The 26,935-nt window shown below is 39.8% G+C and overlaps 2 protein-coding genes across 6 annotated transcripts in view; both read right to left on the reverse strand.

Moving 5' to 3' along the window:
- Positions 1–2,985, reverse strand: part of ITGA2 (integrin subunit alpha 2) — a 103,665-nt gene extending 100,680 nt beyond the window's left edge. The window contains exon 1 of the mRNA XM_082455865.1: positions 2,782–2,985. Coding sequence (XP_082311991.1) covers positions 2,782–2,839 — 58 coding nt within the window. The 5' untranslated portion in view covers positions 2,840–2,985. The remainder of the gene's footprint in view (positions 1–2,781) is intronic.
- A 447-nt stretch (positions 2,986–3,432) lies between these two features.
- Positions 3,433–26,935, reverse strand: part of ITGA1 (integrin subunit alpha 1) — a 232,324-nt gene continuing 208,821 nt past the window's right edge. For 3 of the 5 annotated variants that reach the window (XM_082455867.1, XM_082455866.1, XM_082455869.1), the window contains one exon: positions 20,761–25,396. In XM_082455867.1, the coding sequence (XP_082311993.1) occupies positions 25,352–25,396 (45 nt within the window). In that variant the 3' untranslated portion in view covers positions 20,761–25,351. Of the gene's footprint in view, positions 7,545–9,115; positions 9,174–18,670; positions 19,882–20,760; positions 25,397–26,935 lie in introns of those variants that run through there. The other 2 variants (XR_014261953.1, XM_082455868.1) reach the window with 2 other exon arrangements.

Raw genomic sequence — 26,935 nt, forward strand, 5'->3', positions numbered from 1 at the left:
TGGCTGGAGATGCTGACTTGAGCGGGGAGCAGGCCCAGAGAGAACTGGTAAAATGAAGAGGAGGCTCCAGCACGGAACTCTGCAAACACCAGCAAGGACTGGGCCAAACAGCCGAGCCTGGGAAGGAGACTAAGAAAGAACAGCCAGGAAAATAGGAGACAAACAGGGAGAACAGAAGCCAGGGGTGGAGGGTGCTTCAGGAGGAAAGAGCTGCCAAATTACATACTAAAGGAGGACTTGCTTACTGAGAGGGAAATTAGAATATTTACCGCCTGAGGGGAAATTAGGGATCTGAAAATAGGGGGTGATTCGGGCAGGGTACCAGAGAGGGCAAGAGATGAGGCTAGGGAAGGATTATCCTTAGCCAAGCAACACACTAGACAGTGTAAGTGACGTCGCGCACTTTAAAATCACATTTCCCTTTTCCCTATGGACCTATTACTTCGTTTATGGATTACCCAGGCCTGTTACGGTCTTTCTCTTCCATCCTCAACCTGCCGGCTACCATTTCAATGATTGCAAGCACTTAAACCAAGGAATGATCAATGAAAAGTGATAAATATGAAACCAAACTATGAGCGCTGCTTTTTCTTAAATACCTGTGAGAATGTTTATAGAAAGCGAATTTGAATCTACGTGTTAAAGTGAGATTTGATGGTTTTAAGTTTCTACAGTGGTTGGTGTGTGCTAGATGTATAAACGCATACACAGATGCGCCTTTTACATTTTAATTTTTGGTATTTATATTACACAAATATACATGGATATAACTTATAAGCAACTACATGTGTGTCTGTACAGTAATGATGAGTACTCAAAATTTTATACAGATAGGGTCATGCCATAAAACACTGCAGCTGTCACAAACCGAGAGCTTTCAATTATTCATTTTAATCTTGGATATTCATGGTATCAAAAACTGATGCTGTTTCCCTGGGAACTTGGGTTCAGATAACAGATGACAAAGTTTTATTATGATTACCCTGAATTAAGAGAAAACCTGTTCCATGAGTATGTAAACACCTGGAGCAGGAGGAAGGAGGAAATATACAAACTATTTGGACAGATGTCATTTTAAATCACCTCTGCTGGCTTGCGGCGAGTTGCGCTTGTTAACCAACTCCAGGTGAAGTCTCTGTACCTGACTTCATGCCTTGCGGCACTACATTCCTCTGAAGTATTTCTCACTGCTTTTTAAAGAACAAGCCTCAACACTTCAAAGATAAGAAAACGATGTTATAGTTCCATAGCTTCTGTTAATAATGGGTAATTAAAGAGAGATGAAAGGCTTGCACTGAAATGTCCATTAGCTCTTGGGAAGGTGGTGGTGTCCAGGAGCTGATTCTCAAGGTGCACCCAACTTTCTCTGAAACCCCTAAGTTAGGGTTGATGGCCCCTCAAAACACTCTTGGGGTCCCAGGAGAGAATATCTGTGAAGCGCCAGACCCAGGGTTAGACAGGAAAACTAACGATGCCTATTCTCCTCTGGGGTCGTGTTATTTCTCTTTCTCTAACCTGGAGAAAATGCTACAGGGTCTTCTGCATTAGAATTCTTTCATGATAACAACTGGTTAAATGCCTCAAAAGAGGGCAGTTTAAGAAAGATTTACCCTCTTTGTAAAAACACCTGAAAATCAGAGACCACTTTTTTGTTTGTTTTGCTTTGATAGCTATTCAAACTATGATATACAAATGCGACTCCCCCCACCCCAACCCACCCCAACCCACCCCAAAAGTAAACTAAAGTTCTTGAAGTAAGCACACGTGAGGCTCTGGATAATGGTCTGGAGAAAGTAGCCTTTTTTTTTTTTTTTTTTGCCACACCTGGCGGCACGCGGGATCTTAACTCCTCGACTAGGGATCGAACCCGCGCTCCCTCCACTGGAAGCGCGGATTCTTCACCACTGGACCGCCAGGGAAGTCCCCTGGAGAAAGTACTCTTGAGGGACTGTGGTTGCGCCGCAGCTGGGTACCCCCAGCCTCACCTCCCCACTTAGTGCAAAAGGAGTCAGGCGACGGGTGGGCCCGGCTCTCAACGCCCTGCCGTTGGAGCTGCAGCTGCGGGTAAATCTCTCGTTGCGGCGGCGCCTAAGATCCAGAAAGCGGAAAAGAACTCTTCCTGACCTAAGTTTACATCCGTCGAACAGACGACGTTACAACAGTAAGAAGCAGGCAGAAGGGCGTGAAGAATTCCCCTCTGCCAAGTATTGAAGAGGCGCTTGGTTTTCCTACGTCCCCTAAGGGAAGAAACACCAGTGCTGCGTCCTGAAGAAACAGGGACATTATTCACACCCTGGGGTTGAAAAATAAGCATATTGGGCTCCCAGGCTCCTGCAAAGCCACCAGGCATCGCCCTGAGCGGCAGGCTATCTCCCAGGACCGGATTCCCGGGACGCACAGAACCTCCGGGTCCGGCTCTGGCGGGGCACCTGTCCGAGCCCGGCAGCAGGATTCTGGATCTCCAGGCGCTCCACTAATCTTTACTCCCCCATGCATGTGTGCGCGTGCGTGTGTGCCTAAGAGCGAAGCGCGCATCGAGTTGACTTTGAAGGGTGCTTTACAGACAGGGTGAGCCGTGCCTTATGGGGACACCAGGCGAGGGAGAGCGGGAATGGGGAGTCCCTCTCCATCCTGCTGGGATGGCTAGGCGCCTGGGTCCACGTGGAATCAGAGCAGAGACGCGCGCCACCTGCGCCTCGCTGGTGCAGAACTCCTCGCTTTTGCCCCCGGGACCCACGCAAGTTCCTCCTGCAACCCACGCGGAGCGAACCCGTGGCTTACCTTGATTGAGCACTAACACCAGCCGCAGCAGTGTGCCGCCTGTCCGTCCTGGCCGCATCCTGAGCCCGCCGCCCCGGGCACTGGAGCTGCTCTGGGTTTGCACGGGGACCCAAGGACCCGGAGACTCCCCAGGAGCCGTCCCGAGGTCTTCTCTCCCGCTCCCGGGTGTGAGCCGGGAAAAGTTGCCGGGCAGCTCCCGGGGCGCCAAGGCCCGCCCCTTCGCCTCAGCAAACACCCGACCTGCCCCGGCCCCGCCCCAGCCCCGCCCCGCCGCCCGGCGAGCTGCACCTGGGCCCCTCCACACCCCCGCAGGCCTCACCTCCACCCCCGCACGCCCTCCCAGCCCGGGGATCCAGGAAGTGGCGGGGGGTGGGAACCTCGCCCCTGGGGGCTTTTCCTGCCGGGCGCATCAGACGGGCGAAAGCTAGCCGGTCACTACCGCACCCCTGACAGCCTGACGCCGGCCCGCGGGAGACCCGTGGTCCCCGAGCGGCCCCGGCCGTCGTGCAGGCCTTCCGGCTCCCGGCTCCCGGCAGGGGTGGGAGGGCTGGGGGGAGCCGTGAGCCTCAGCCACAGTTCTCAGGGGCTGCGCGGTGCATGCCTTCTCTGCCTTTCCCAAGTGGGTGGAAAAACGGACAAAAATAAGCGCAGAAGGACCAGGTTAGAAACTAACTCGACAGGAAAGATCTGCCCACAAGTTATGATTATCCCGAAGTGATATTTAAGCAAGAGCTGCTGCAAGAGCGCCGTGTGTGTGTGTGTGTGTGTGTGTGTGTGTGTGTGTGTGTGTTATAAATCCTCATACCTTCCTCTCCAAATAAGGAGCTGATTTGATTGCCAACTTTAAGCGATTTACTTCAAGACACAGAAAAGAGTGAGAACCCCCGTATGAACTCGTGATTCTTTCTGTTTGTCTACATTACATCGTGAGCATTTTCTTCCATTATTTCAGGCTCAGATCTGGAAGGAGAACATTCCATAACCACTTCTGAGATTTTTACTTCCCAACCTAAGAAACAGAATATTCACTTTTCTCTAAATCTGATTTTTCCTCCGAAAGTTCACCTACAAATTCCCAGCACATTGTTGAAACCAGAATCCTTCTGGTGACTTTTATGAAGTAATCAAAAGTTTTAATAAACTAAACTTAAGGATTTGCTGGTCTAATCATTGTTATTATCACAATTCCAAATCTTTATGGAGCAGGTACTATGAGGAGAATGGGATACTGGCATAATGGCATACTGCCACTAGGAAGCAAAGTGGTTTAAGATGGGAAGGACTTAACTGGTAAAAATCAAATGCTCCCCTTTACCATAGCTAGGGCTGGAGTTTCGAATTGTTAAAGTATTAAATTGGTATTCATCAGATGCTACTGCTTATAAATCATGACTATAAACTCAATACATTTGAAACCAAAATCTATGGCCCCTGGTTGTTTCCTGTTTTCTTATCTGTCACTTACTACTTACTAATCCTGATAAACACTTGAAGGCATTTTTTTTTCCTGCGCTGTTGATTGTACTCACCTGCTTACTAAGACTCCGCATAGCACCTGAGAATTTGTAGGTGGCCGCTCGCTAACCCTGACACCCAATCGTGGCTCTCCTCACAGACTTCTTGCAGGAAGTCAGCCAGGTTTCAGGGAGATGAATATCTGTCTGTTTCCTTCTGACTCACTGAAATGTGAGTAAGTGTTTGGAACAGACCCTTGTTTGGGAGGCAGGAGAGTTCCCTTCGTGTGAGACAGGAATCTGTGCTTTGTCTCAGAGCGCTGGAGAGGAAAATGCACCCTTCTTTGCTTTTGTGCTCAGAACCAGACAAATTAACATCCTGGCATGAGGTACAGGATAAATCAGGAGCTATATTTTTCCAGAGCAGGCAACAATTTCAAATTTCAAGAGACAAAGAGCCAACTCCTGCCCCGCATTAACTTTTTAAGAGTGTAAAGGGTTCCTGACACAGAACAGTTTGAGAACTTCTGCCTTAAACTTCCTAGGAAATATCCTGCCTAGGTGTAATTTTTCTGGACACCACATTCTGAGCTGGAAATAAGATTAAGGGAGGGCTTCTCAAACTCTTTGGTCTCAGGATCCCTCGGATGAATGAATATAAAAAATGTGATTATATATATGATGGAATATTATTCAGCCATAAAAAAGAAGGAAATTCTGCCCTTTGCAGTGACATAGATGAATCCAAAAGACATTATGCTAAGTGAAATGAGCCAGATAAAGACAAATACTGTATGATCTCACATGTGAAATCTAAAAAAGTCAACTTATTGTACAGAGAGCAGAATGGTGGTTACCAGGAGCTAGGGTGTGGGGAATTTGGGGTGATGTTGGTCAAATGGTACAAACTTTCAGTTAGAACATGACCAAGCTCTGGAGACCTAACGTACCTCATGGTGCCTATAGTTAATAATACTGTCTCATATGCTTGAAATTTGCTAAGAGAATAGATCTTAAGTGTTCTTACCACACGCACAGGAAAAGTAAATATTATGAGGTGATGAATATGTTAATGAGCTTGGTTGCAGTTATTTCACAATGTATATGTGTATCAAAACTTAATTTGTCCATTTTAAATATGTACATATTTTAACTGTCAATTAGCCCTCAATAGAGCTGGAAAAAAATATTGAGGATCCCAAAGAACTTTTGTATATGTGAATTGTTTCTATCAATGTTTACCATGGAAGAAATTGAAATGGATAAATTTTTCAATATTTATGTGTTGATTCATCTTAAAATAACAATAAAACGATTGCATGTTAACATAAATAATACATTTTATGAAAAATAACTCTATTTCCCAAAATAAAAGAATTCACGAGAAAATGACATTGTTTTACATTTTTGCCAAACTTTTTAATATCTGGCTTAAAAAATAAACACTTGGATTCTCTTAACTGCTTCTGCAGTCAATCCATTGTAGATACGTAGTTTTGGTGAAATTATATGAATTAATCTGTCATCGCACAGATTTATAGCTGGAAAAATAGAACATACTTGTGCCTATTCCTCTGATACTGCACCATAATTCAACAAGTAGTGTTTTTAAAAGACTAGTTGTGAAACTGTGGGTTAAATCCATTTCACCTGCCTTCACTCATCAAAGTCTTTTTAAGACTTGCATGCCCTCCAAGCTGCACGTAGCCTAAACCATAAGATGTTTGCCCCAGTGAGTTGTTTTCTAGAAACTTAGCGTCTGCTGTGTCCAGTCTGAGCTGAGCTGGTTGAGACTGGATAGGACCACTGATCCTTCAACTGGGCAAGTGTCCTGGGTGACCTTTGGAAGGTGCAGAGGCCTGTAGCTTCTTTATGCTTGTGCAGAACAACGATTACCGCACCTTTTTCCAATCACATTTCCCCATGCTCCCCAACTCCCCATGCTTCAGACCACCCTGCTTCTTTATTCATTATCCCATAAATAGCCCCAGCCCCTTGCCTTCAGGGATGTGGACTTGAGATTTGTTCTCCCATCTCCTCACTTGGCTGCCTTGCAAATAAACCCTCACTGTGCTGCAAACCTCTGTGCCTCAGCCTTTTGGCTTGCCACAGGTCGGACAAGATGCACCTGGTTTGGTAACAGTTGCAGTGTGAAACCGGAAGCCATATCAATGAACTTTTCCTACCCTCGTGCTGGTTTGACAACCTGGGAAGTACCCTGGGTGAAATTCGAAATTGGCCCTTCACAGGGTATAATCTAGTGGGGGAGATGGGGGAATAAACCACTAGCCGCAGGATAACTTCCAATAGATACAGGCAGAGAGTAGCTTAGGGTCACAAAGGGGGCCATGTGACTCAGACCTGGAGGATCTTGGAAGACTTTCTTGTATAAGGAACACATGCTAAATTTAGAAGGACTCTGCGTGGAGTCAGCTGCATCTAGTTCAAGCTGAGCTGGTTAAGCCTAGATAGGACCATTGATCCTTCAGCTGGGCATACACGTACAGTCAACACACGGAGGGCAAGGTGAGACCCCAGAAAGAGGCAGGCCACTACAGATTGGTAGGTGGCAGTTTTAATAAGCAAGGGAACTTGCATAATAGGCTTGACTTGGGTAAGATGAGTGGATCTCTGTGCCCTCCTGCAAGATGATGAGTTTAATAGCATTCAGTCACATGTACAGTTCAGATGGTCTCAGTAACATTAATCTCTCAAGGCTTGGAGTGACTCCTGCTGTGGGAACAGTGGGTAGAGTGTACTGGGGGCGGGGAAAGCCTGTGAAATTGCCGTGGTCCAGCTCACCGTTATCCTCTCGGTGACCTCCTCCAGCACCTGGTGCATTAAACTTCATTGGTCCGTTGAGTATTTTGACTAGAGCTCATGCAAGATTTTGTCCCATTGTGCTTGTATTGTTCATTCGGAAAACACTAGTTCATGGAGTGATGCAGCTCTTTGTTGATACATTTCATTATACGATATCAAAAAAATCATATCGCCACCTATCTCATCAGAAAAGTCTTTCCATATCGGAAAGCTGTCAAGCTCATGCTGGCAGATACACATTTTCCAAACTTCTAATTTTCATTTGAAAGCTTGAATTTTATCATTGGCAAAATAGACTATCGGTTGTTTCACTTGAAATGAAAGGCCCACTTTGTTCATTTTTGAGAAATGTCTGTGAAATACCCAAGTCTGGATAATCATAGTTTGTCTATCAGTTGTTCTTTCAGGTGAAACTGGTGTTCCATGTTCATTCCTGAGACAACCGTTCAACTTCAGTGTGCAGCAGAGGTGCTTTGTATGTACTACCTGGATTTCCTCATGCAAAATATAAGACATGTACTCAAGAGTCAAGATTTAATAAAAGTAATAATTTTTATGGGTTTGTCAAGGACATTCTCAAGTAAAACTAGCCTGCCTTCCTTCCCTCCCTCCCTCCCTCCGTTCCTTCCTTCCTTTCTTCTTCCATTCTTCCTTCCTTCCCTCCTTCCTTCCTTCTTCTCTCCTCCCTCCTCCCCTTCCCTTCTCTGTCTTCCTCTTCCTCCCTCCCTCCCTCTTCCTTCCCCACTCTCTCTTTTCCCTCTCGCCCTCTTTCTCTCTCTCTGCTGGTGCTCAGTGTTGAAGAATGCAATGATTACTCTTACTAATCATTGTTCTTGCAATGCAAGATCAGGGCACCATCACATTGCACCATCAGGGCAAACATGAAAACAGTGAAAAATGCAACTAATGTGTCAGTATTATTATAAAAGTAGTTTTGACCTACTGATCACTTAAAAGGGTCTTTAGACACCCAGGGACCACATTCTGAGAGCGGCTAAGAACTCTATTCCTTCCTTCAGCTCTAGGCAGGAGTTTTGGGGGAGGAGGTTCAGATGAGTTTTTCCCGGTATTCCCTTCTGATCTCTTTTTATCTTCATATCAGGCTCTTCTCTGCTTATCTCATTTCCATGTATACATTCACTTAAACCAGAAACCTCTGCTTTTTGTCCTCAGAGCTACCACCAGGCCTCCCGGCCACCGCACTGTATCAATTCTCTCTTTACCCTCTACCCTGGTTATCGATGTCATCTCCTATCTTCTGTTCCATTGCTACTCTCTTTAAAGCCCTTTTGATCTTGTACCACGAGACAGTCTCTTAAATCATCTCTCTGTGCTTTCTCCATCCCTGTTTCCAAACCACTTTTTATACCATCATCACAGTTTTCTTTCTAAAATGCAGGATTGGTCTGCTGAAAATCTTTGGACGTCTACCAGAAAAAGTTCAAGTACTTAGCGTTTAAGCTCCCACTTGAACCCCAACCTGCCTCTGCCATATCTCATGGTTCCTCCCTACACCTAGGGCAAATTCACCCATTCACTGGCTGACCTCTCCCTTCTTTGCTAATTCCTTAGCTATTTTTTCTGCCTGGAATAGTTTTCTCCCTTTTCTGCATTTCTTAAAATTCTACTTCAAGGCTCCAATAGAATTGTGTATTAGCTGCCCAGCCTTTCCATCCCCTTTATTCATAATGAATTATTCTTTCTTGGCTCCCATTTCCCACAGTTAAAAAAAAAAATCTTTCCTTTGTATGTATTATGGTGTGACTTGAATTTAGTTACATGTGTATACTCCTTCTCACTTAAATGCTAGATCTCTTAAATATATGTTCATATCACAAGAGATCTAGCAAATAAGTTCCTAAAAAGAGTTACTAAATTGAAATGAATTCCCTAACAGTTTGATATTCCTCTCCCTAGACCTGAAAAAGGTAATGAATGTGAAATTCTATCTAAGTCCTGAAAATTTTGAAATGAAGTAACCAGTGACGCCTCAAATGTCACCCAGTAAATCCATGACAAGTCTGAGTGACATTCAGGATCCACTGAGTTTGACTCACCATGGGTGTCCAGGTGCTGGTTGAGTTGCATAATGTCCAAAAGTAAGAGACATTTCAACTAAAAAACAAACAAAACAAATAAGCAAAAGTAAAATACTTCTAAGTTTCTCAGTTCTCTGCACTTATCAATATACCTACACATTTTAGATTGTCCGTATTTGTCTTTCGCTCTTGTGATATCTTCAGACTTCATGCTGCCACATTGGCTTATGAATCTGCCTAAAAATGAGGAGGCTGCAACCTCCTCTCAATTTGACATTTTCTTAGAGGGATTCCCCAAAAGGCTTTCTTTTGCTCCAGTGTGATACCCAGAGCCAGTGAGATTTACCTGTGACCATACTTCCTTCCCCCTCCCCCAGGGTGCATATCTGCATACTGGGAGGCTGAGTTTCAAAGCATTCAGACAAATTACCACATTATTATCCAGAAACACTATTTCCTCCTGACCCTTGGCTTTGTTTCTGAGTCTGGCTCAGCATTTTTTCCATCATACTTCCTTGAATCTTGGCTTCTGTTCTTTTCCATTCTCCGCCTTCTCCTTCCCCAACTACCTAATTCCACATGACACATATGACTAAATCTCAGCTCCAACCCGAGCACAAACCCCTGCCATATACTTATATATATGTATATATATTTTTTGAAGCAGACAATTATAATAGTGATTATATTTGTTTTTTCTTTAATAATTGCATTGAGGTAGAATTGACATATGAACTGTACATACTTAAGTTATATGATTTGATAAGTCTTGGTATTACATATTTATATTTTGAATAAACTTTTAAATAATATTAAAAAAAATTTTAAAGTACCAACACCCTTGTGTAGGAGTGTGTGTGTGTGCTCCCACACGTGTGCATGTTTGTGTGTTGGGTTGGAGGGCAAGGAGGATGTACTCACAGGAGGCAAGCCAACTTGAGGATACAGAGTCTGGAGGGCTAATCTTACAGACCCACACATCCAGGGGAGGAACTATCCCCAGGGCATAAATCAGGTGTGAAATATTAATCCAAGAAACAAGGGGTTTTTCAGGGGGAGATATTAATTTGAGTAAAGCAAGGTGTCAGCTCTAAATCCCAGAGCAGGGGTTGGGGGGAACATATTAAAAGGATTACAGAGAGAATGGTAAACGGTAGTATCATACTAGGAATAGAGTAAAAGATAGTGCTATATTTTGGCTAAGTTATACCACAAGTGGTGTGGTAGATAGCTTCCTCATTTCAGCAAACACAGCCTGGATTATGAACCAAGAGGAGGGACTGACTACAAATTAGAAGCCACAGAAGTGGTTCAGAGTGTGCCACCACAGAGCATGCCACTTTGACATAAAGGTTATTTTGAGGCCAAAGCAATTGAGAATAAACAGACTCAAGAAAGACTCTGCTTTCTCCTCTCTACCAGGAAGTGCAGGACAATTCTTAATCACCAGAGACAGCTCTAGACTTTCCAACCAAAAGAGGGCACCAGAGAAACCTATATGACAAGGCTTATTAACTAGCCCTTTTCTTTCATTTCCCTGTATATTTACCTTTCCACGGTTTGCAACCCATAAAAGCCTAAACTACTTTTCCTTTGTCTTGTCATTTCTCTACAAAATTATTGTGCTTTGTTAAGATGCTATATAAACCCCAAGTTCTAACCACCCCTCCTGTTGGAGAAGGTCATCTAGCAGATGTGACCAGTGGTTGACCCTCAAGCTGGACAGGCAACTGGAGGCTCCCCACCTCATCCCCTGTCCTTGGAATGTGTGTTCCACCCACTTATCCCACACTAGGAGCCCCTTCAGGGATGCAGCCTTGAGAGACTAATGTGCTGTTGAGACCAACTGGACTGTGTATGTGACTGAACCTCTTTAAGGCCTCTATATAAACTTTTATGATTCTGGCAGGTGAGTGTGGATTTCTACTCATCTTGCAGGGGCCCCAAGACAAGCCTTGAATGGAAGTTCCCTTGCTTTTTAAATCTGCCACCTACCAATCTGAAGTGGCCTGCCTCTTCCTTTGGTCTCTCCTTGCCTTCCTAAATGGCAAGGGACCAGTTTGCAAACCAACACCTTTGAATTACTCATCACTGAGTTTCCCATATATATGCTCCATGCACATGTTAATAAACTTCGGCTTTGTTTTTTCTTGTTATTCTATCTTTTGACAGTCAAATTCACAGGGGCCCAGGCTGTGAACCCTAAGAGGGTAGAGGGGAAAAGCACCCTCCTCCTCCCTAACACCACCAAGCATATCCAAATGATCAATATCAAAAGCAGAAGAAGCCAACTATGACCTGGGCACCATAAGATGCAGTCTGGACCATCTTGGTAGTAAGAGGAGCAAAGGAAAAAGAGGACAGTCTTGCTGCTGATTGATATCTGTGAGATCTACATTCTAGTGACCCACAGAAGATCAGAGGAAAGATTTAGGTCTGGGGGTCCTACACATCTCTAAACAGGACTTGATTCAGAGAAATCTTATTGTAAAACTCCAATCCATTTACTGTATGCCTCTGTAACTGCTCTCATGCCTGAGAACCCAAGAGTTACACACAAATGCTTGGTATATTACAGGCAGATCTCATTTCATCACGTTTCTCTTTACTGCACTTCACAGGTTTGCGTTTTTTACAAATTGAAGGTTGTGGCAACCCTGTGTCGAGTGAGTCTATCGACGCTATTTTTCCAACAGCGTTTGCTCACTTCATGCCTCTGTGTCACATCTTGGTAATTCCCACAATATTTCAAACTTTTCATTATTATTATGTTTGTTGTGATCTGTGATCAGTGATCTTTGATGTTACTACTGTGACTTGCTGAAGGCTCAGATGATGGGTAGCATTATTTAGCAATGAAGTATTTTTTAATTAAGGTATGTACATGAGGGGTTTTGAGACATAATTGCATTACACACTTAATAAACTACAGTAGAGTGTAAACATGCCTTGTATATGTACTGGGAAACCAAAAAATTTGTGTGACTTGCTTTCTTGCATTATTGCTTTATTGTGGTGGTCTGGAACTGAGCCCGCAGTATCTCTGATGTACGCCTGTATGCACTGTTGCATGTAAGTTGCCTTTTGTTTTTGTTTATAGTCTATTTCCACCCCCAGCCCCCAAAGTAGGGTTTCCTTATATGCTCCTCTTACTGGCTCTCGGTAATTGCAGCAAAGCAACAGAACTTCCTGCGTTTCTCTTTGAGTTGTAGGCTGCGGAGATGAACATGTGGATGGAGGGGAAGGTCGGGGACAAGCATCAGTGCTGATTAGAAAAGATTAGATCAACCGGTTGCTGAATCACTTTCTATCCATTGACACACAGTTTAATTTGAACCAAAACCAAAACTAACTGTTGCCATTTCTATATGCTTAAAATTATAGATGTATGTTCTATAAACTGTGGCAAAAAGCAAATGTGTCTATTTTTGACTAAAAAAATATTTGTTAATGTCAACTACAGTGGGAATTACATTTGAAATAGTTTAAATAAGTTACTTGGAATCTAAAGGAAAAACAATTTTCTTGTTGTCCTAAGTTATTACAGAAATTTAAAATCTATATATCTCACTAAGAAGAGGGCAGTGAGATAATTATTTGACTGTCTACCATGTGCTGAGAATGTACGACATGCCACATGTATTATTATTTTAAGTTTATTTTCTTTTGGCTTCTCATAACAACTTTATGAGCTATTGTTATGATGTCCATTGTGTGAGTGAAGAAGCTTATTCTTAGAGGGCCAAGGTCAGGAAACAGGGCCCAAGAATGCACAGCTAGTAAACAGCAGAACGGAGATGTGGACCCAAGTCCCCCAGACTCCAAAATCCATTCTCCTTCCACTATATTGCAGGACCAAATTACACTTTGAGATACAAAATCCCAGCTTACACTCTTCAAAACTGCATTATAGGGAAAAGAATCACATACATGTATTAGGTCGTTTTTGCAGCATTTAGGATCTGAGCATTTCAGCCTGGTCAGTACAAATAAATATGTAAGAGAAATATCCGTTCTGTTTCATCAGTTTCTAGTCAAGGAAGACATATGGGCCTAGATTGAAAATACCTTTTAAAGATGTGATTAAATATGAATAATTAGTCTCTCTTTTTTCCTTTCCTAGACATTGTGGCATTAATATTGGCATTTAGTTTCCTTAAATTGCATCCTAAAGTCCACGTCCACCACAGCTCCTTCCCCAGATGTCATTTCTGGAGCCTAGAATTTAACCCCCACACACCCCTGCAATCTCCTTTTCTATAGACTTATATTTTCTTTTCTTTTTCTAATGTGTTTTTTAAAAAATATCTTTATTGGAGTATAACTGCTTTACAATGTTGTGTTAGTTTCTGCTGTACAACAAAGTGAATCAGCTATACGTATACATATATCCCCATATCTCCTCCCTCTTCAGCCTCCCTCCCACCCTTCATCCTCATTTCAGAAGTAAAGACAACACAGCATCTTTGTACTGAGGATGCCAGCGGCAGGACATGCCAGGAGCAAGAGCTAGAGGAAGAAAATGGCAGATGCCCCTTGATAACAAAGAAGCTGTATTCTTGAGAATGAGATAGCCTTTTGGGGAATTCCAGAAAGAGCTGGAGATGGGTTATTTGTACCTAATGTCTTCATCTCCTGAGAACCTTATAAGAGTTTCTCTTCAGATCATATTTAAGGTTGTGCCTTTTTAAAACAATCTTGACTGGAACTTGGTGAGCCTCTTTCATCTGAAAATTCTAAATTTTTTTCAGTTCAGGGAAATTTCCTTCTGTTATTTCCTTGATTATTGCTTTTACTTTCATCTCTACCTTTGCATCTCTCTAAATATTATATGCATAGTGGGTCTTTTCCTTTTCAGTATTTTTGTTGTTGTTGTTCCCAAGAACGCTCTCTGCTTCTGTCACCCAGCTTCATCATTTGAGTTGCTGATTTTCCATCAGTCTAGATATTTATAATTTCCCTTTAAAAATCTTTTCTTCTTATTTTTCTTACCTTTGTTGTGATATAATGTCTTTACAATAAAATGTACTAATTTTAAGTGTGCAATTTGAAGAGTTAGGACAAATTTATACAGTCATGTAACTATCACCACAAACACAATGGGGAACTCTTCCTTCGCGCTAAAGAATTTCTCTCATGGCCCTTTGCTGTCAATCTCCACTTAGTATTATTGATAGAATTAAAAAGCATAATGTTGACAAATTCCTTAGCCCAATGTCTGGCATGTGAGATATAGGCAATAAATGTTAGTGTCCTCCCTTTTTCCCCTTTTCTCTTAGTAAAATGGGAAACTTCACCAAGCCTCATCAGCTTCATGCCAAACTACCTGCTTCACATCCTGCAATTCCACTCGTGGGTATACATCTGGGCAAAATGAAAACACTAATTTGAAAAGATATATGGACATCAATGTTCATAGCAGCACTATTTACAGTAGCCAACCCAAATGCCCATCAACAGAAGAATGGATAAGGAAGATGTGATATATATCACATCAAAAAAAAAAAAAAAAGAAGAAGAAGAAGAAATTCTGCCATTTGCAGCAAAGTGGATAGACGTCAAGAATATTATGCTTAGTGTAATAAGTCAGACAGAGAAAGACAAATACTGTATAGTTTATATGTGAAATCTAAAAGATAATACAAATGAATGTATATGTAAAACAGAAACAGACTCACAAATATAGAAAACAAACTACTGGTTACCAATAGGGAGAGGGAAGAGAGGAGGGGCAAATTAAGGGTATGGGATTTAGAGATACAAACTACTATGTATAAAATAGATAAGCAACAAGGGTATATTGTATATCACAGGGAATTATAGCCATTACCTTGTAATAACCTATAATGAAGTATAATCTGTAAAAATACTGAATCACTATGCTCTAATAAGTATAATCTGTAAAAATACTGAATCACTATGCTCTTGAAACTAATATAATATTGTAAATCAACAATACTTCAATAAAAAAATTATTAGGAAACAAAACAAAATAAAACTACCTGATTGCAAGTCCCAACTGTAAACCTCTTGCAGAATACAAATGACTCCATTTAAATATACAGTCTTCATTCATGAGGATGTGGTCCATCTTAGATGGTAGAAAACTGAGGTGCTGTCAAACAATACACTAATTGGAATCTTTGCACAATTACCCACCTTCTAATGGTGAGGTATGCAGAATGGGCAGGAGTGAAAGAAAGGTTTGAAAAGTGTGTGAAAAGGAATAACAGATGGTACTTGGGTGCAAATAGAATAGAAAAGTCTGAGAGTAAAGGAAGAAAATAGAAAATGAGAGACTCATCATGTAAAACTAAAAAGCCCTGGGCCTTTCATCAAGGACGGTTAGAGTCTTTGGCATGGCTAATTTCCAGCTCCACTAATTACCATCTAATGGTCAATTTTGGATGCTATTCTTTATTTTCCAGGTTGGGGCTTTTCCACTCTTGCCTTTGGAATGCCATTTGAGACTCTGATATCTAAATGAATTCATGCCACACATACTCAGTTGAAAGATACTACAAAAACAACAACAACAACAAAAATATCTGGGTGAAATGGCAGCTAAAGACCAAACCTGCAGATGTTTCAATGCTGCTTTTATTAATTCAAGCCAGTACTTGCCAGTCAAGTACTAACTAGAACTCTGGCACATGACCAAACAGCATTCATCTGTGAAGTGGCTGGCAGCCTGGGTGCTTGCCCTATTATTTCTGAAATCAGGAAGGAATTGGATCATTGTAACTAGACTCTGTGCAGGTCAGGGATGCTACACACTTTTAAGACTCAAGTCTCGGAGTGAGATGACCCCATGATTCGGCTCTAATCCACACAGAGGTTTAATTTCAGGCACCAATGAGTCCTTGAAAACCTGCAAGACAACAAAGTCAACTCAAGTATAAATCTAGGATTTCTATATACTTAGAGGAATTCCAGGGGTCTCCTTCTCCCTCATAAGGATAGAATCTTCCCAAGTCTGGAATTGCACTCATCTTGAAGTTCATTTTATTTGATATTAAGATAGCCACCCCCAGCTTTTTTATGGTTACTGTTTGCATGGTATATCTTTTCCCCATAATTTTCCTTTCAATTTATTTGTGCCTTTGAATCTGTCTCTTTTAGAGGACACGCAGATGGACCTTATTCTTTTATCAATCTGACAATCTCTGACTTTTGAGTGTTCAGACCATTTACCTTTAATGTAATTATTGATATGTTCAGAGTTACATTTGCCATATTACTATTTGTTTTCTATCTGTCTCCTAGCTCATTTGTTCCTCTGTTCCCCCTTCACTGACTTCTTTTTGTTAAGCTTGTAAGATACTGATGCCAGGCCTTGTTTTTGGCACAAATTCTTTCTTTTTCTAGGATTGTTTAAAAAATAACCCAGTTGGTTTTGCATGATAAATGGGGCCACATTTGCTATTATTCTTAGTGAGATTACCTTTCTCATCTTTCCCTATCTACTCCTTGCTCTCTACCCTGCCCCACTGCTGCTTGAAGAAGTAGTTAAAGAAGTAATTATTTGACACTTGGACTATGGAGAATTCTAGTATGGCATGTGTATATGTGTATAATGGTTATTAACTTGAGAGAATGTGGGAGTAATTTTCCTCCCCGTTGTCAACTCCAGAATGAAGGAAAGAATTTGATGGCTATCACCCTTTTAATGTGAAAAAAAATTAAGAAATGTAATGTTAAAATTTTTAAAAGTACAGGGAACCATATTCTCTGTGATTTCAAGTATGTCAAAATAGAAATATGGAAAAAATAAACATGTTTGCTCAGAAACAAGACAACTTAATGTTAGTAATTTCTGGTGCTGGTGTAATGACTGTTTTACAATCATTTTTCTGAATTCCAAACTTTTTACAATGTGAATATATTCCCTTTAACCCTAAATGATTTTTTTCTGACCTAAAAATTGATATTTATTTAAAAATAATTCAAATAATATAGCTATTCTAAAGAAGAAAACAGAAATCACCTCCATCCTTTTTAATGTTCACTTGTATTTGGTGAACATTGTTTCTGAAATCTGCTTATGATTATCACATTAATTTTATAATCAGACATCACAAAGGGAAAGAAAAGCAAATGTTGTGTCTATACTCCAGACTTATAGGTAATAAATTTCTATATATGTCATTTATTTTACAGAGAATATATCCAGATTCTTTCTAGTACCTGCACTGCATCTTCCTCCTGGGCAAATGGTGAAGTGGGAGAAGAATTACTTACCTCACAGTAAGAGAGAAAAGACAGCACACTGGGGCCATGTACTGACACAAATTTGGTACAGGACCTTACAAATAACCTCTCCAAAACTCAGTCTTTGTCTTCCATAAAAATACCTCCCTCACTCACCATACTGCATAGTTTGAGGATAAAACCTTTTACAAGATGAACATGTCGGGACTTCCCTGGTGGTCCAGCGGTTAAGAATCCGCCTTCCAATGCAGGAGATGCGGGTTCGATACCTGGTCAGGAAACTAAGATCCCACATGCTGCGGGGCAACTAAGCCCGCGTGCTGCAACTACTGAGCCCACATGCCACAACTACAGAATCTGTGTGCCACAACTACAGAGCCCACACACTCTGGAGCCCACGCCACAACTAGAGTAAAGCCCACACGCCTCAACTAAGACCTGACGCAGCCAAAAATAAATAAATATTAAAAAACCAAGATGAATGTGTTATTACTACTCAAACTTCTTCCTGCATTTTCTTCTAGCCCTTATATATGAAATAATTTTATTTCTTTAAACTATAAGCTGAATAGAGAAAATAACTTTTTTTTTTACTTCTTAGTATTTTTTTGTCTTATACTATGTGATCCAATCTATTATTGTATAGCAGACAATTTATTAATAAAACATCTCATTAGAAGAAGATATATAGTAATAATGGATTCTGTGGTTTTTGTCTCAAGTTTGCAAAAGACTAATCACATTGCTATATTGTATACAGGAAACACCACAGACAGACTTAATTTGCTTTCTGTTTTTTCCCTTTAGAGCATCAAAGTGAAAACCTACCAAGGAGCTAAAACAAAAAAAATTTGGTGCATTGGAAGAAATATTAATCTTGGATAAAATTTGTGTATTTAAAATCACAGCAGTCACATTCTTCTTTGAAAGAGTCATCTTTTTAAATTTAACATATAACACAGGATGCTCATTTACCTTGACGTAAAATACACAGCTGATGCACAAGATAAGACAGAATTATACAAAAATACCAAACCTCTGACCTCAAATCAGTATACAGGATGCACCATACATAGGACATTCAAAACACTCTTTTACTCTCTCAGCTATTTCTAATTATATCAACTTAAATCACTGTAATCTGATAACCAATTTCTTTTTTTAAATGGGTTGAAATTAGGCACTTAATAGATTACTAGAATCAACAAAGTTCGTGCTTCTTTGTTCTTGAATGCAATCAAAATATTTTCTTCTAACGAGTTGGTCCAATAAAAGTCTTGTAGAAATGCACACACCCTTAAACTATTCATTTTAATGAGTTTATTCTGAGGTAAATAAAAAAAAAAAAAGCAATGAATATACTTTATGTTAGACCATGCAGAAAAGTTTATTGGAGTGAGTATGATACATGCTTCAGGGCAGTAGTTATTATATGCTGTGTTTTACTTTTTAATAAAATGCACACAATTTTTTACACTGTCTGTTAACAATTTTACAACCTAATAGTAGTAACACACAGTACACCAATCTCCTTTCAGGCTGGTGCTCCTGATAAGGAACGCACAGGGGGGCTCTCGTAACCTGAATAAAGGCAGTGGTGTCTCTCAATTAAACACTAAGTATCGGGATGTACTGTGTGAAATGCTTCTGGAACGAAGAAGATCTGAGCTGTTGTTACTTCAAATGATTGCTTTTACTTGAGCCAAAGCACGTTAAACTTCAGGAAATTAGCCCTAGTTAATAGACAGGTTAAGAATATACTTTTACTCTTATTTAATCAACAATTTACTTGTGTGAAGTACATGTGTTAGTATTGTAGCCAGGTATGATGTGGGCTAAGGAAGCTTACAGTATTTTTGAGGAGTAATGGTGTGTACATAAAAGACGAATAGCTTCATCCCCTCCCTCTCCCTCTCCCCACATTTTTTTTTCTGTCTCTCAAAATGCAAGATGCCTCGGGGGCATGGCAGGAAGACTGTCACCTGTCATTGGACCTATGATGCTAAGATCTCTCAGAAAGCCACAATTAGTGTGCCGTGTGGTGACTTCCTTCTGCTTGGCTACTCTGTAGCAGAAAGAAACAATTATGATACTCACTTTTCCCCATCCAATCCTCTTTCTGCTTCTTTTTTTTTTTTTTTAATTTATTTATTATTTATTTATTATTTTTTTATTTTTGGCTGTGTTGGGTCCCAGTTTCTGCGCGAGGGCTTTCTCCAGTTGCGGCAAGCGGGGGCCACTCTTCACCGCGATGCGCGGGCCTCTCACCATCGCGGCCTCTCCCGTTGCGGAGCACAGGCTCCAGACGCGCAGGCTCAGTAGTTGTGGCTCACGGGCCCAGCTGCTCCACGGCATGTGGGATCATCCCAGACCAGGGCTCGAACCCGTGTCCCCTGCATTGGCAGGCAGATTCTCAACCACTGCGCCACCAGGGAAGCCCTCTTTCCGCTTCTTGAAAAACAGGACTGGAGACAGGGACTGTCTGTAGGAGATTGTTGAATCCTGCCTTTCATTCTGTCATTTGGAAGATTTCTTTTGAAAGTTTTGTCCCCAATCTCTATGCATAGATCAAACTGAAATAAAAGGTTAAACACTGAGTCTCAGTCTCTTGCAGGAAAGCTCCTGAAATTCCAGACTTAGTCTTTTTTCATCAAGATGTGACTTCAAATATGGTAAGATCAAACATAATCATAGTTATGAGTGTCACTCGTATCTGCCTAGTATATTGCCGTGATTTCCATGGTGTGTCAGATAATTAAAGGATTTCCAAGCCTCAACTCACCAGTAAAGAACATCTAGATCTCAAGGCCCTGCAAGGAGTACCAGGCTTAGAATGGCCTTGCCAAGAAGACCCAAATTAAAAGCAAACAATCCCACTGTACAGTTGAGAAGAGAAGCAGCCAGCTGGGAGGCAGAAAGCAGAGAGATCCTGCAAATGGGCCCTGGGTCCTACTGCCCAGTCTTCATGGTATTGAAATTCTCTAGCCTGTGATGGGAGGAAAATGCAAGGAAGTCTTGCGTAAAGTTCTGAACTCATTAGCTATGGCAGAAAGCCTTTAATATATTTTAAAAGGAAAAAAAAAAAAAAGCTGATCTCAAAGCAAGGAGTCCAACATTAGAAATGAGAACTTATCCTTGTATATTTTTCACTATGGTAAAATTCCAGCACGTGCTTACGTGCGTGTCTGATGTGGGAGGGCTGATCCTGGGATGTAGTGGATTTGGGAGCTCAGGCCATTTATAGCGGCAGAGGATCCATTCTCATCAGTTAAGAACTGGACCTCCTGGGCGCCACATGTTGTAGGGGACAATGCACCTGGGGCTGAAGAGCTGGCACATGCTTCTTTACTTTTCCTCAAGGTTGATGGTTAAAGGCTGTTACTTGGAATTGCTAAATTCAAGGTTAAATTTTAATATGAGGATCAAAAATACTCGTTCACCAGATTACAATGTTAGATTTTAACTCTCTTTTTATTGTTCTACTTAAGATGTTGACAACAGTGCTCCCATTGAAACGGCAGCCTTTAGCCTTTAGTAACGCACTGCAAAGATCACTTCCAGTGGCGGTTTCAGAACTTCTGGGTAGGAGGTATTTAGAGACAGCAGTCTGATTGGAAGGGCTGTCTAGTGGATTCACCTGGAAGTTGTGTTTGCATTAAAATGCCTGCTGTTTACAGTTAAATTGGAAATTTTAGTTAGAAAGTAGCATCATTTCCAGGATTTTAAAGCTCTTCTTTTCATTTTTTAGATTATAATTTCCATGGGTGAGGATGGGGATTAGGGGAGTGCTGATGGAGACCCACCAAAGGGCTAAATCCTGCCAGCTCCCCACTGGCGTAGCTGCTGATAGCGTCCCAATAACTGTTTGTAAATTTCTTCAAGCCTTTCATTTTGTCCCTATTACATTTACCATACCAACCCTTTAGATTGCCACGGAACGGAGGACTGACATCCTGTGTAAATGATCAAATCACAGAAGCTGGTATTCATAGCAAACAGAGCACACGTTTTAAACAGATTTTTCTCTAGTAGTCTTCTTGAAAATCTCCCTTGGGTGAGAAGACTAATCTAATGGAGGGAGACTTGAGAAGTGTTGAAAATCAATGAAGGATACATAGGATACTATTATTTTTAAAAGGCTGATTTGCCAGAAGCCTCTTTATTTGAACAATACTGTGACTGTACTGGGCACACGGACCATGCTCTGAGCCTGGGTCTTTCTTAGTTTTCTCACTGTTGTGCAGAGCAAGACAGTTAATTCACACTGAGCAGATTACAGCATGTTTGACAGAGAGGATATCCTGTAGGAAAGCGCAGTGCATAGACACGGTGGGCAGCCCTCACACAGTGCAAGCCGTGGCCCTTCGGGGGGCCGCCTGGAGAGAACATGCCAGCCCTTCTCTCAGCTTCTCCTTCCACCCAGGTTTACTCAAGCACTATGCAACCACCTTTTGCTTTGGTGCAAATATTTGTTTTCTAATTGAGCCTAGATATTGGTTTTATAAGAGGTAAAATTATAAATTATTGTGGTTGAGTAAACATCAAATTTTGTAAAATATGTCCTCCCACAAGCCTCATTTCAAGCACAGTTATGACATAAAAAATATTCAGAGATTAAATTGCCCATGAATCTAGTGCTCGGAGAAAATAATTGAACAAACTGGATCACTGAAATTCAAACTGGGTCATAGAAATTACAAATATTTACAAAGGATGACCTTTCACAGTATGGCTGCAGGGCTCTGGATTCCGAGAGAAAGTGAAACAGCTTCTTTGTGGTTGTGTAGTTCTGATTTTCACTGTGTTACCCTTTATATATACATATATATTGCTTTTAACTCCTTTTCCTGCAAGTTCATATCATTTTATTAACATTAAAAGAAGACTATAATTTTAGAAATTGAAATTGAAGAATTGGAAACTATGTAGCACTTTGCTGGGTTTGAGATCAACGTTTTAAGAATAATTTGAAATATGATTGTATTGTGCATGTTTGTGTGTGTATATATAAATATACATGTTACATTTCTATTTATCTATCATCTATATCTATCTATCATCTATATCTATCCATCTATCATCTATATCTATCTATCTATCATCTGTCATCTATCTATCTTCTATCTATCATTGTCATCTAATCTATCTCAATGGTGCACTGAAGCTAGCTCATACTGGTTCATGAGAACTGACAAATACATTTTCAGGAATTCTGCAAGCTGGTTAGGGCTATGTTGGTAGCTTGAAAATGGCCGTGACAAAACTAGTTAGACCATGAAAACTGGTAAATGACACGAATCAGGGATTTTTTTCCTCCGGGAGAGCCAGTTGTTCAATAATTTACCAATATACCATTGTAGGCTTGGTATGGAAAGGGACTCCATACATAGTTCAGTCCACAGTGGAAGAAATAATTAATTTAAAAAAATACCAAAGTTAAAAAAAGAAACTATTTTGCAATTTAATTTAATGAATAAGCTCATAAATTGTCTTAAATATCACTTTTCTTATTAAATGTTTTAAAATAAAATAATAGAGTTTAGTATATTTCTTAATCATTGCCTCTGTTTTAGGACATCTGTACAAAGCTAACTTAGGACATCTCTTGACTTATTAATTTAGTCAAAATAATAATTCTACATTTATGATTTTTAGATAGTTGCATAAATGTATGCTAAAGTTAAATATTAATGAAAGTGAAAACTATATGCAAAGTGGATGAATCAAACTTTTCTTGTGGTGTAGCTTTTGTGTGTTTATTTCTTGTAAACTCTGTTATTTGGTGTTGAGGTATTTTTTCCCCAATTTGTGTCCATGCATGCATGCGTGCGTGTGTGCATGTGTGTTTATACACACACACGCACAGATGCACAGACATACATACATAAACCTCAACAGATCACAATGTTAAGGAAATAGGGTATCTGGCTCATTTAATATTCTACTTAGAAACCAGGAATGAATTATGTTAAAAACTGTGCTGAGCTTATAAGTAGCTCTTTGATTTGGCCAAACAGCTCTTCCTCTCTTTTCTAAAATGTTAAAAACGCCATCTTTTCTATTTTTCCCCTTTAGGTTAACAACATGTTTAGTTGAAATGTGCATACTCCTGGTTCAGTAAATACTTTGCCTAGGAGTCAGAGGACAAGTGTGAATTTTTAAAAATTTTATCTATTAGATTTATTTCTAAGAATGTGCTGAGCTTGGATCAGAGCAGGTTGTGCACTGGAGTTGTGTACCGTGGTGACTGAATATGAGAGACCTAAGTTTGGTTGGGCAAAGAAAGGACAGGTGGAAAGAATGATTTCGGAACCTGGAGATAGATAGCAGGAATGAAGAAAATTCTAAAACTGGACACTTCTGAGCAATCACAGGCCAGGAAGAGGATACCAAATCTCTGGAAAAACTTAGCCTTTCTTCTAGCTACTGAGGACCTCAGCACTCCCCAGGTGCATGTCTTTGACCATCAGGATCTCAGATGTAGATGTAGAGAGCCACGAGGTAGGCTGCCTCTGAGTCCACAGAAAATTCCCTGGAAATTAGTTTTTAAAAATTAAATGTATGGCATTTAATTTCTCCATTGATTTGCTGCTTTTTGAGAAAAGTAGAGCCCAGGACTTTCCAGATTAAGTACAGGTTCTGATCTTGTGATGGTCAATCGGGTAGAGAGATGGAGTTGTTGCAGAAGTATCAGAAAATTTTACAGCAGTAGTTCACATGTACATTCATTCATTGTTTTTTCCACTAAGAAATGGAGCAACCTAGGAGCTTATGCTACAGTAGAGTCCGATGCACCACGGTGATTACTTCAAGAACAAAGAAGCTCATACGAAGGTGTGATGTCTTTCTGTTGGTGCGAGGTTTCAAACTTGAAATTCTTTAAAATACGTTTCCAGAGATCTATTTAAACATTGATATGCCACACTCAAAAAGCAGTGGCTTGTTGGTAAAATGCAATACTGAAATGGAATACTGCTTTTTCATAAAAAGAAGAACCGCATTTGGAAAATTAAATATCTTTAAAAATATTAAAAATAAACATACTCTCACAGCTTGAGGGTTTGAATGAACCGTGTACCAAGGAGTTGAGACAATTCCTACTTTGGGTTACATCCTGGGACCCCTCACGTTCAAAAGATGACCAGCATTTCTGCGGCATCCATCTACATTGTCAGTTCCATTCAGAAACCATTTTAGCATATCCCACACACAACGTGACTTTTCATGACAAATCACTGTTATGCCACATAAAACTGCTGTGCTTTTTCAGTATAAAAGAGCTTTGAGTTTTAGAGTTCAATACCAAAATTAGGCGTGTTCTGTAAAAGCTTAAATTAATCCATTCAGTGCACTTGCTTTTAAACAAGTCTATCTTGATTTTCTATCCTAGATAGAATTTCAGCTCAATTGCACTATTTTCCAAACACTTTGGAAAGAAAACTTTCCAAGTATAGAACCCAACACAAAGATGCTGAATATATTCTCTGTGATTTAATTCTATTTTCAGTCCATATTGTATATAGACTCCACCTGGGAAATTTTTCTCATTTAAATGGGGGGAAGTGATCTTTTTCAGGTAAAATTCCTTTCTTGGCATTTACAAATATTGACCATCATGCTGAATATGGATATCCATCAGGAATCAATGGAAAAAGCTTAATTTATATTATTTTGAAAGTAAATGTTTCAATGATCATAAAAATCTTTTTACGTATTCCTTAAATACTTTGAATGGTGATTTAATATATAAACATATTTGTACAGGTTATTTTTCATCTTCAAAACACTTTGTAATTTTGCTTAAATACTCAACAAAAATGAGTAATTATTTAAAAATATTTTTCAACATTTTATAAAATAAATCTTTAATGTATTCTTTGTGGATCTTGCTTGATCTGTCATTTTCTAAGTGATTAATCCCTGATGGATTACATAGAGTTATGTGACTATGTCTTTAATTGTATTTATAAATTTCTTGTCACATATTTGAGGCAAACCTGAGGATAGATCATTGAATAATTATTTCTTCTCTTCTAAAATATTTCATTTCTCCATTTTCTTCTTTAGTGGTCTTTTGAAGAATCCAATCTGTTGAGAAAATACCAAACATAATACAATTAGTTATTTGAATTTAGGTAATAAATACTAATCTCAGATAAAATTTAGTTTAGTAAAATGTTAGCAATTGTGGGCATACAAATAAAATAATCAAGAGGTATTTTTTTCATTGATCTATTAAGTAATACTGAATGTCAAGAAATGACATTTATCAAATTGCTATTTCATTTTTAAGTTTTTTGTAAATTAAATATATCATGTCTCCTAGTAAAAACTAGTATATGTAGCAAAATAACTTAAAGAGTTTTGGAAAAATATTTTGGGAGACATACAAACTGCAGTTAGCTGGCACTGTCTCTACTTTGCCATCATCTTTCTTTTTCAGGGATGTGGCAGAGAAATTTCCATCAAGTAACTGATGGTCATAAATTGAGGTAATTATTGCTGATGGTGAATCTCGTAGGTACACTATGGCTAAGGGGCTGGGGAGGATTTCTGAGTTGTCTGGATTAACTTTAAATGTGTTAGCATATCTGTCTATATAGGCTTGACATAAAGAGTCTCTTGAAAACACCCTGTATCATTTGGATATGAAAATGAAGTCATTGAACATATGAAAAATTTCACGTAGTGGTGAATGTGGGTCCCTTTTCATTATGCTTTGTGATATGGGGCATCATAAAAATTACAAGTGCTTTATTATTTCCAATTAAAGAGTTTAATAAAAAATAAGGATAGGAGCTAGAAGGTACCTTTCCAATATTCTAATCTAAAATGGATATTTAAAAAAAAAAATTTAAAAAAGGGTCCTAGAGAAGTGTTCTTTTTTTAAATTTGTGTTTTTTTTTTTTTAAATTTGAGAGTGGATTATAATAGTTCAAGCAAAGACAGTGAGTTAACTCTTTGAAAGTGTGGTACTTTCATGTCATTTTAATCATGAAGTTATGGTAAATTATGCAAGGGAATTATATATTAAAAAAATAATTATTGAACAATTGAGAGCTTCGAGGGCATAAATGGTCAAACATATGCAGTTTTAAATTAGAGGAATTTTACTCAGGGGTTTATGTCTTTCTCCATGCCAGAATCTAGTTGGTGGTAGACATTACAGAAAAGGTGACAACAGAACAAATGAACATGAAGAAACAATAAATGTGTCTCCCTTAGAATGCCAGTCCTCCTGCATGTATCAGGCCTTTTCCTTTGAGCCAACTATAAAAGTTCTGGATTCACAAACCATTAAGCCCTTTAACTTGTACCTGCATGTTCTGAAAATAAATCAGACAAGGCTTTTACAAAAGCAAGTGGTGAATCATGACTTTTCTCTTTCCTGCCTCGCCCAGTTCCTGATCTTTTCTTCTTCTTTCTCAAGTCTTTTTGCTTCTTTTCAACCTTCCTTTGCTTTCACATGTCAAATGCTTTATTTTAAAGCTTAATTTCTGTTATCTAAACTTTTCCACCCAACTGATTCTATTAACATTGGGTTTTCAGTGGAAGTTGGGTGATTAGAGTGGAGATAAGGAAAATACAGTTTATAGCTTCAAACTGAACAGGGCCAATACTAGTCAA

The sequence above is a fragment of the Balaenoptera physalus genome (genome assembly GCF_965194825.1).
Source record: "Balaenoptera physalus genome assembly, chromosome: 3".
NCBI classification, from domain to species: Eukaryota; Metazoa; Chordata; class Mammalia; order Artiodactyla; family Balaenopteridae; genus Balaenoptera; species Balaenoptera physalus.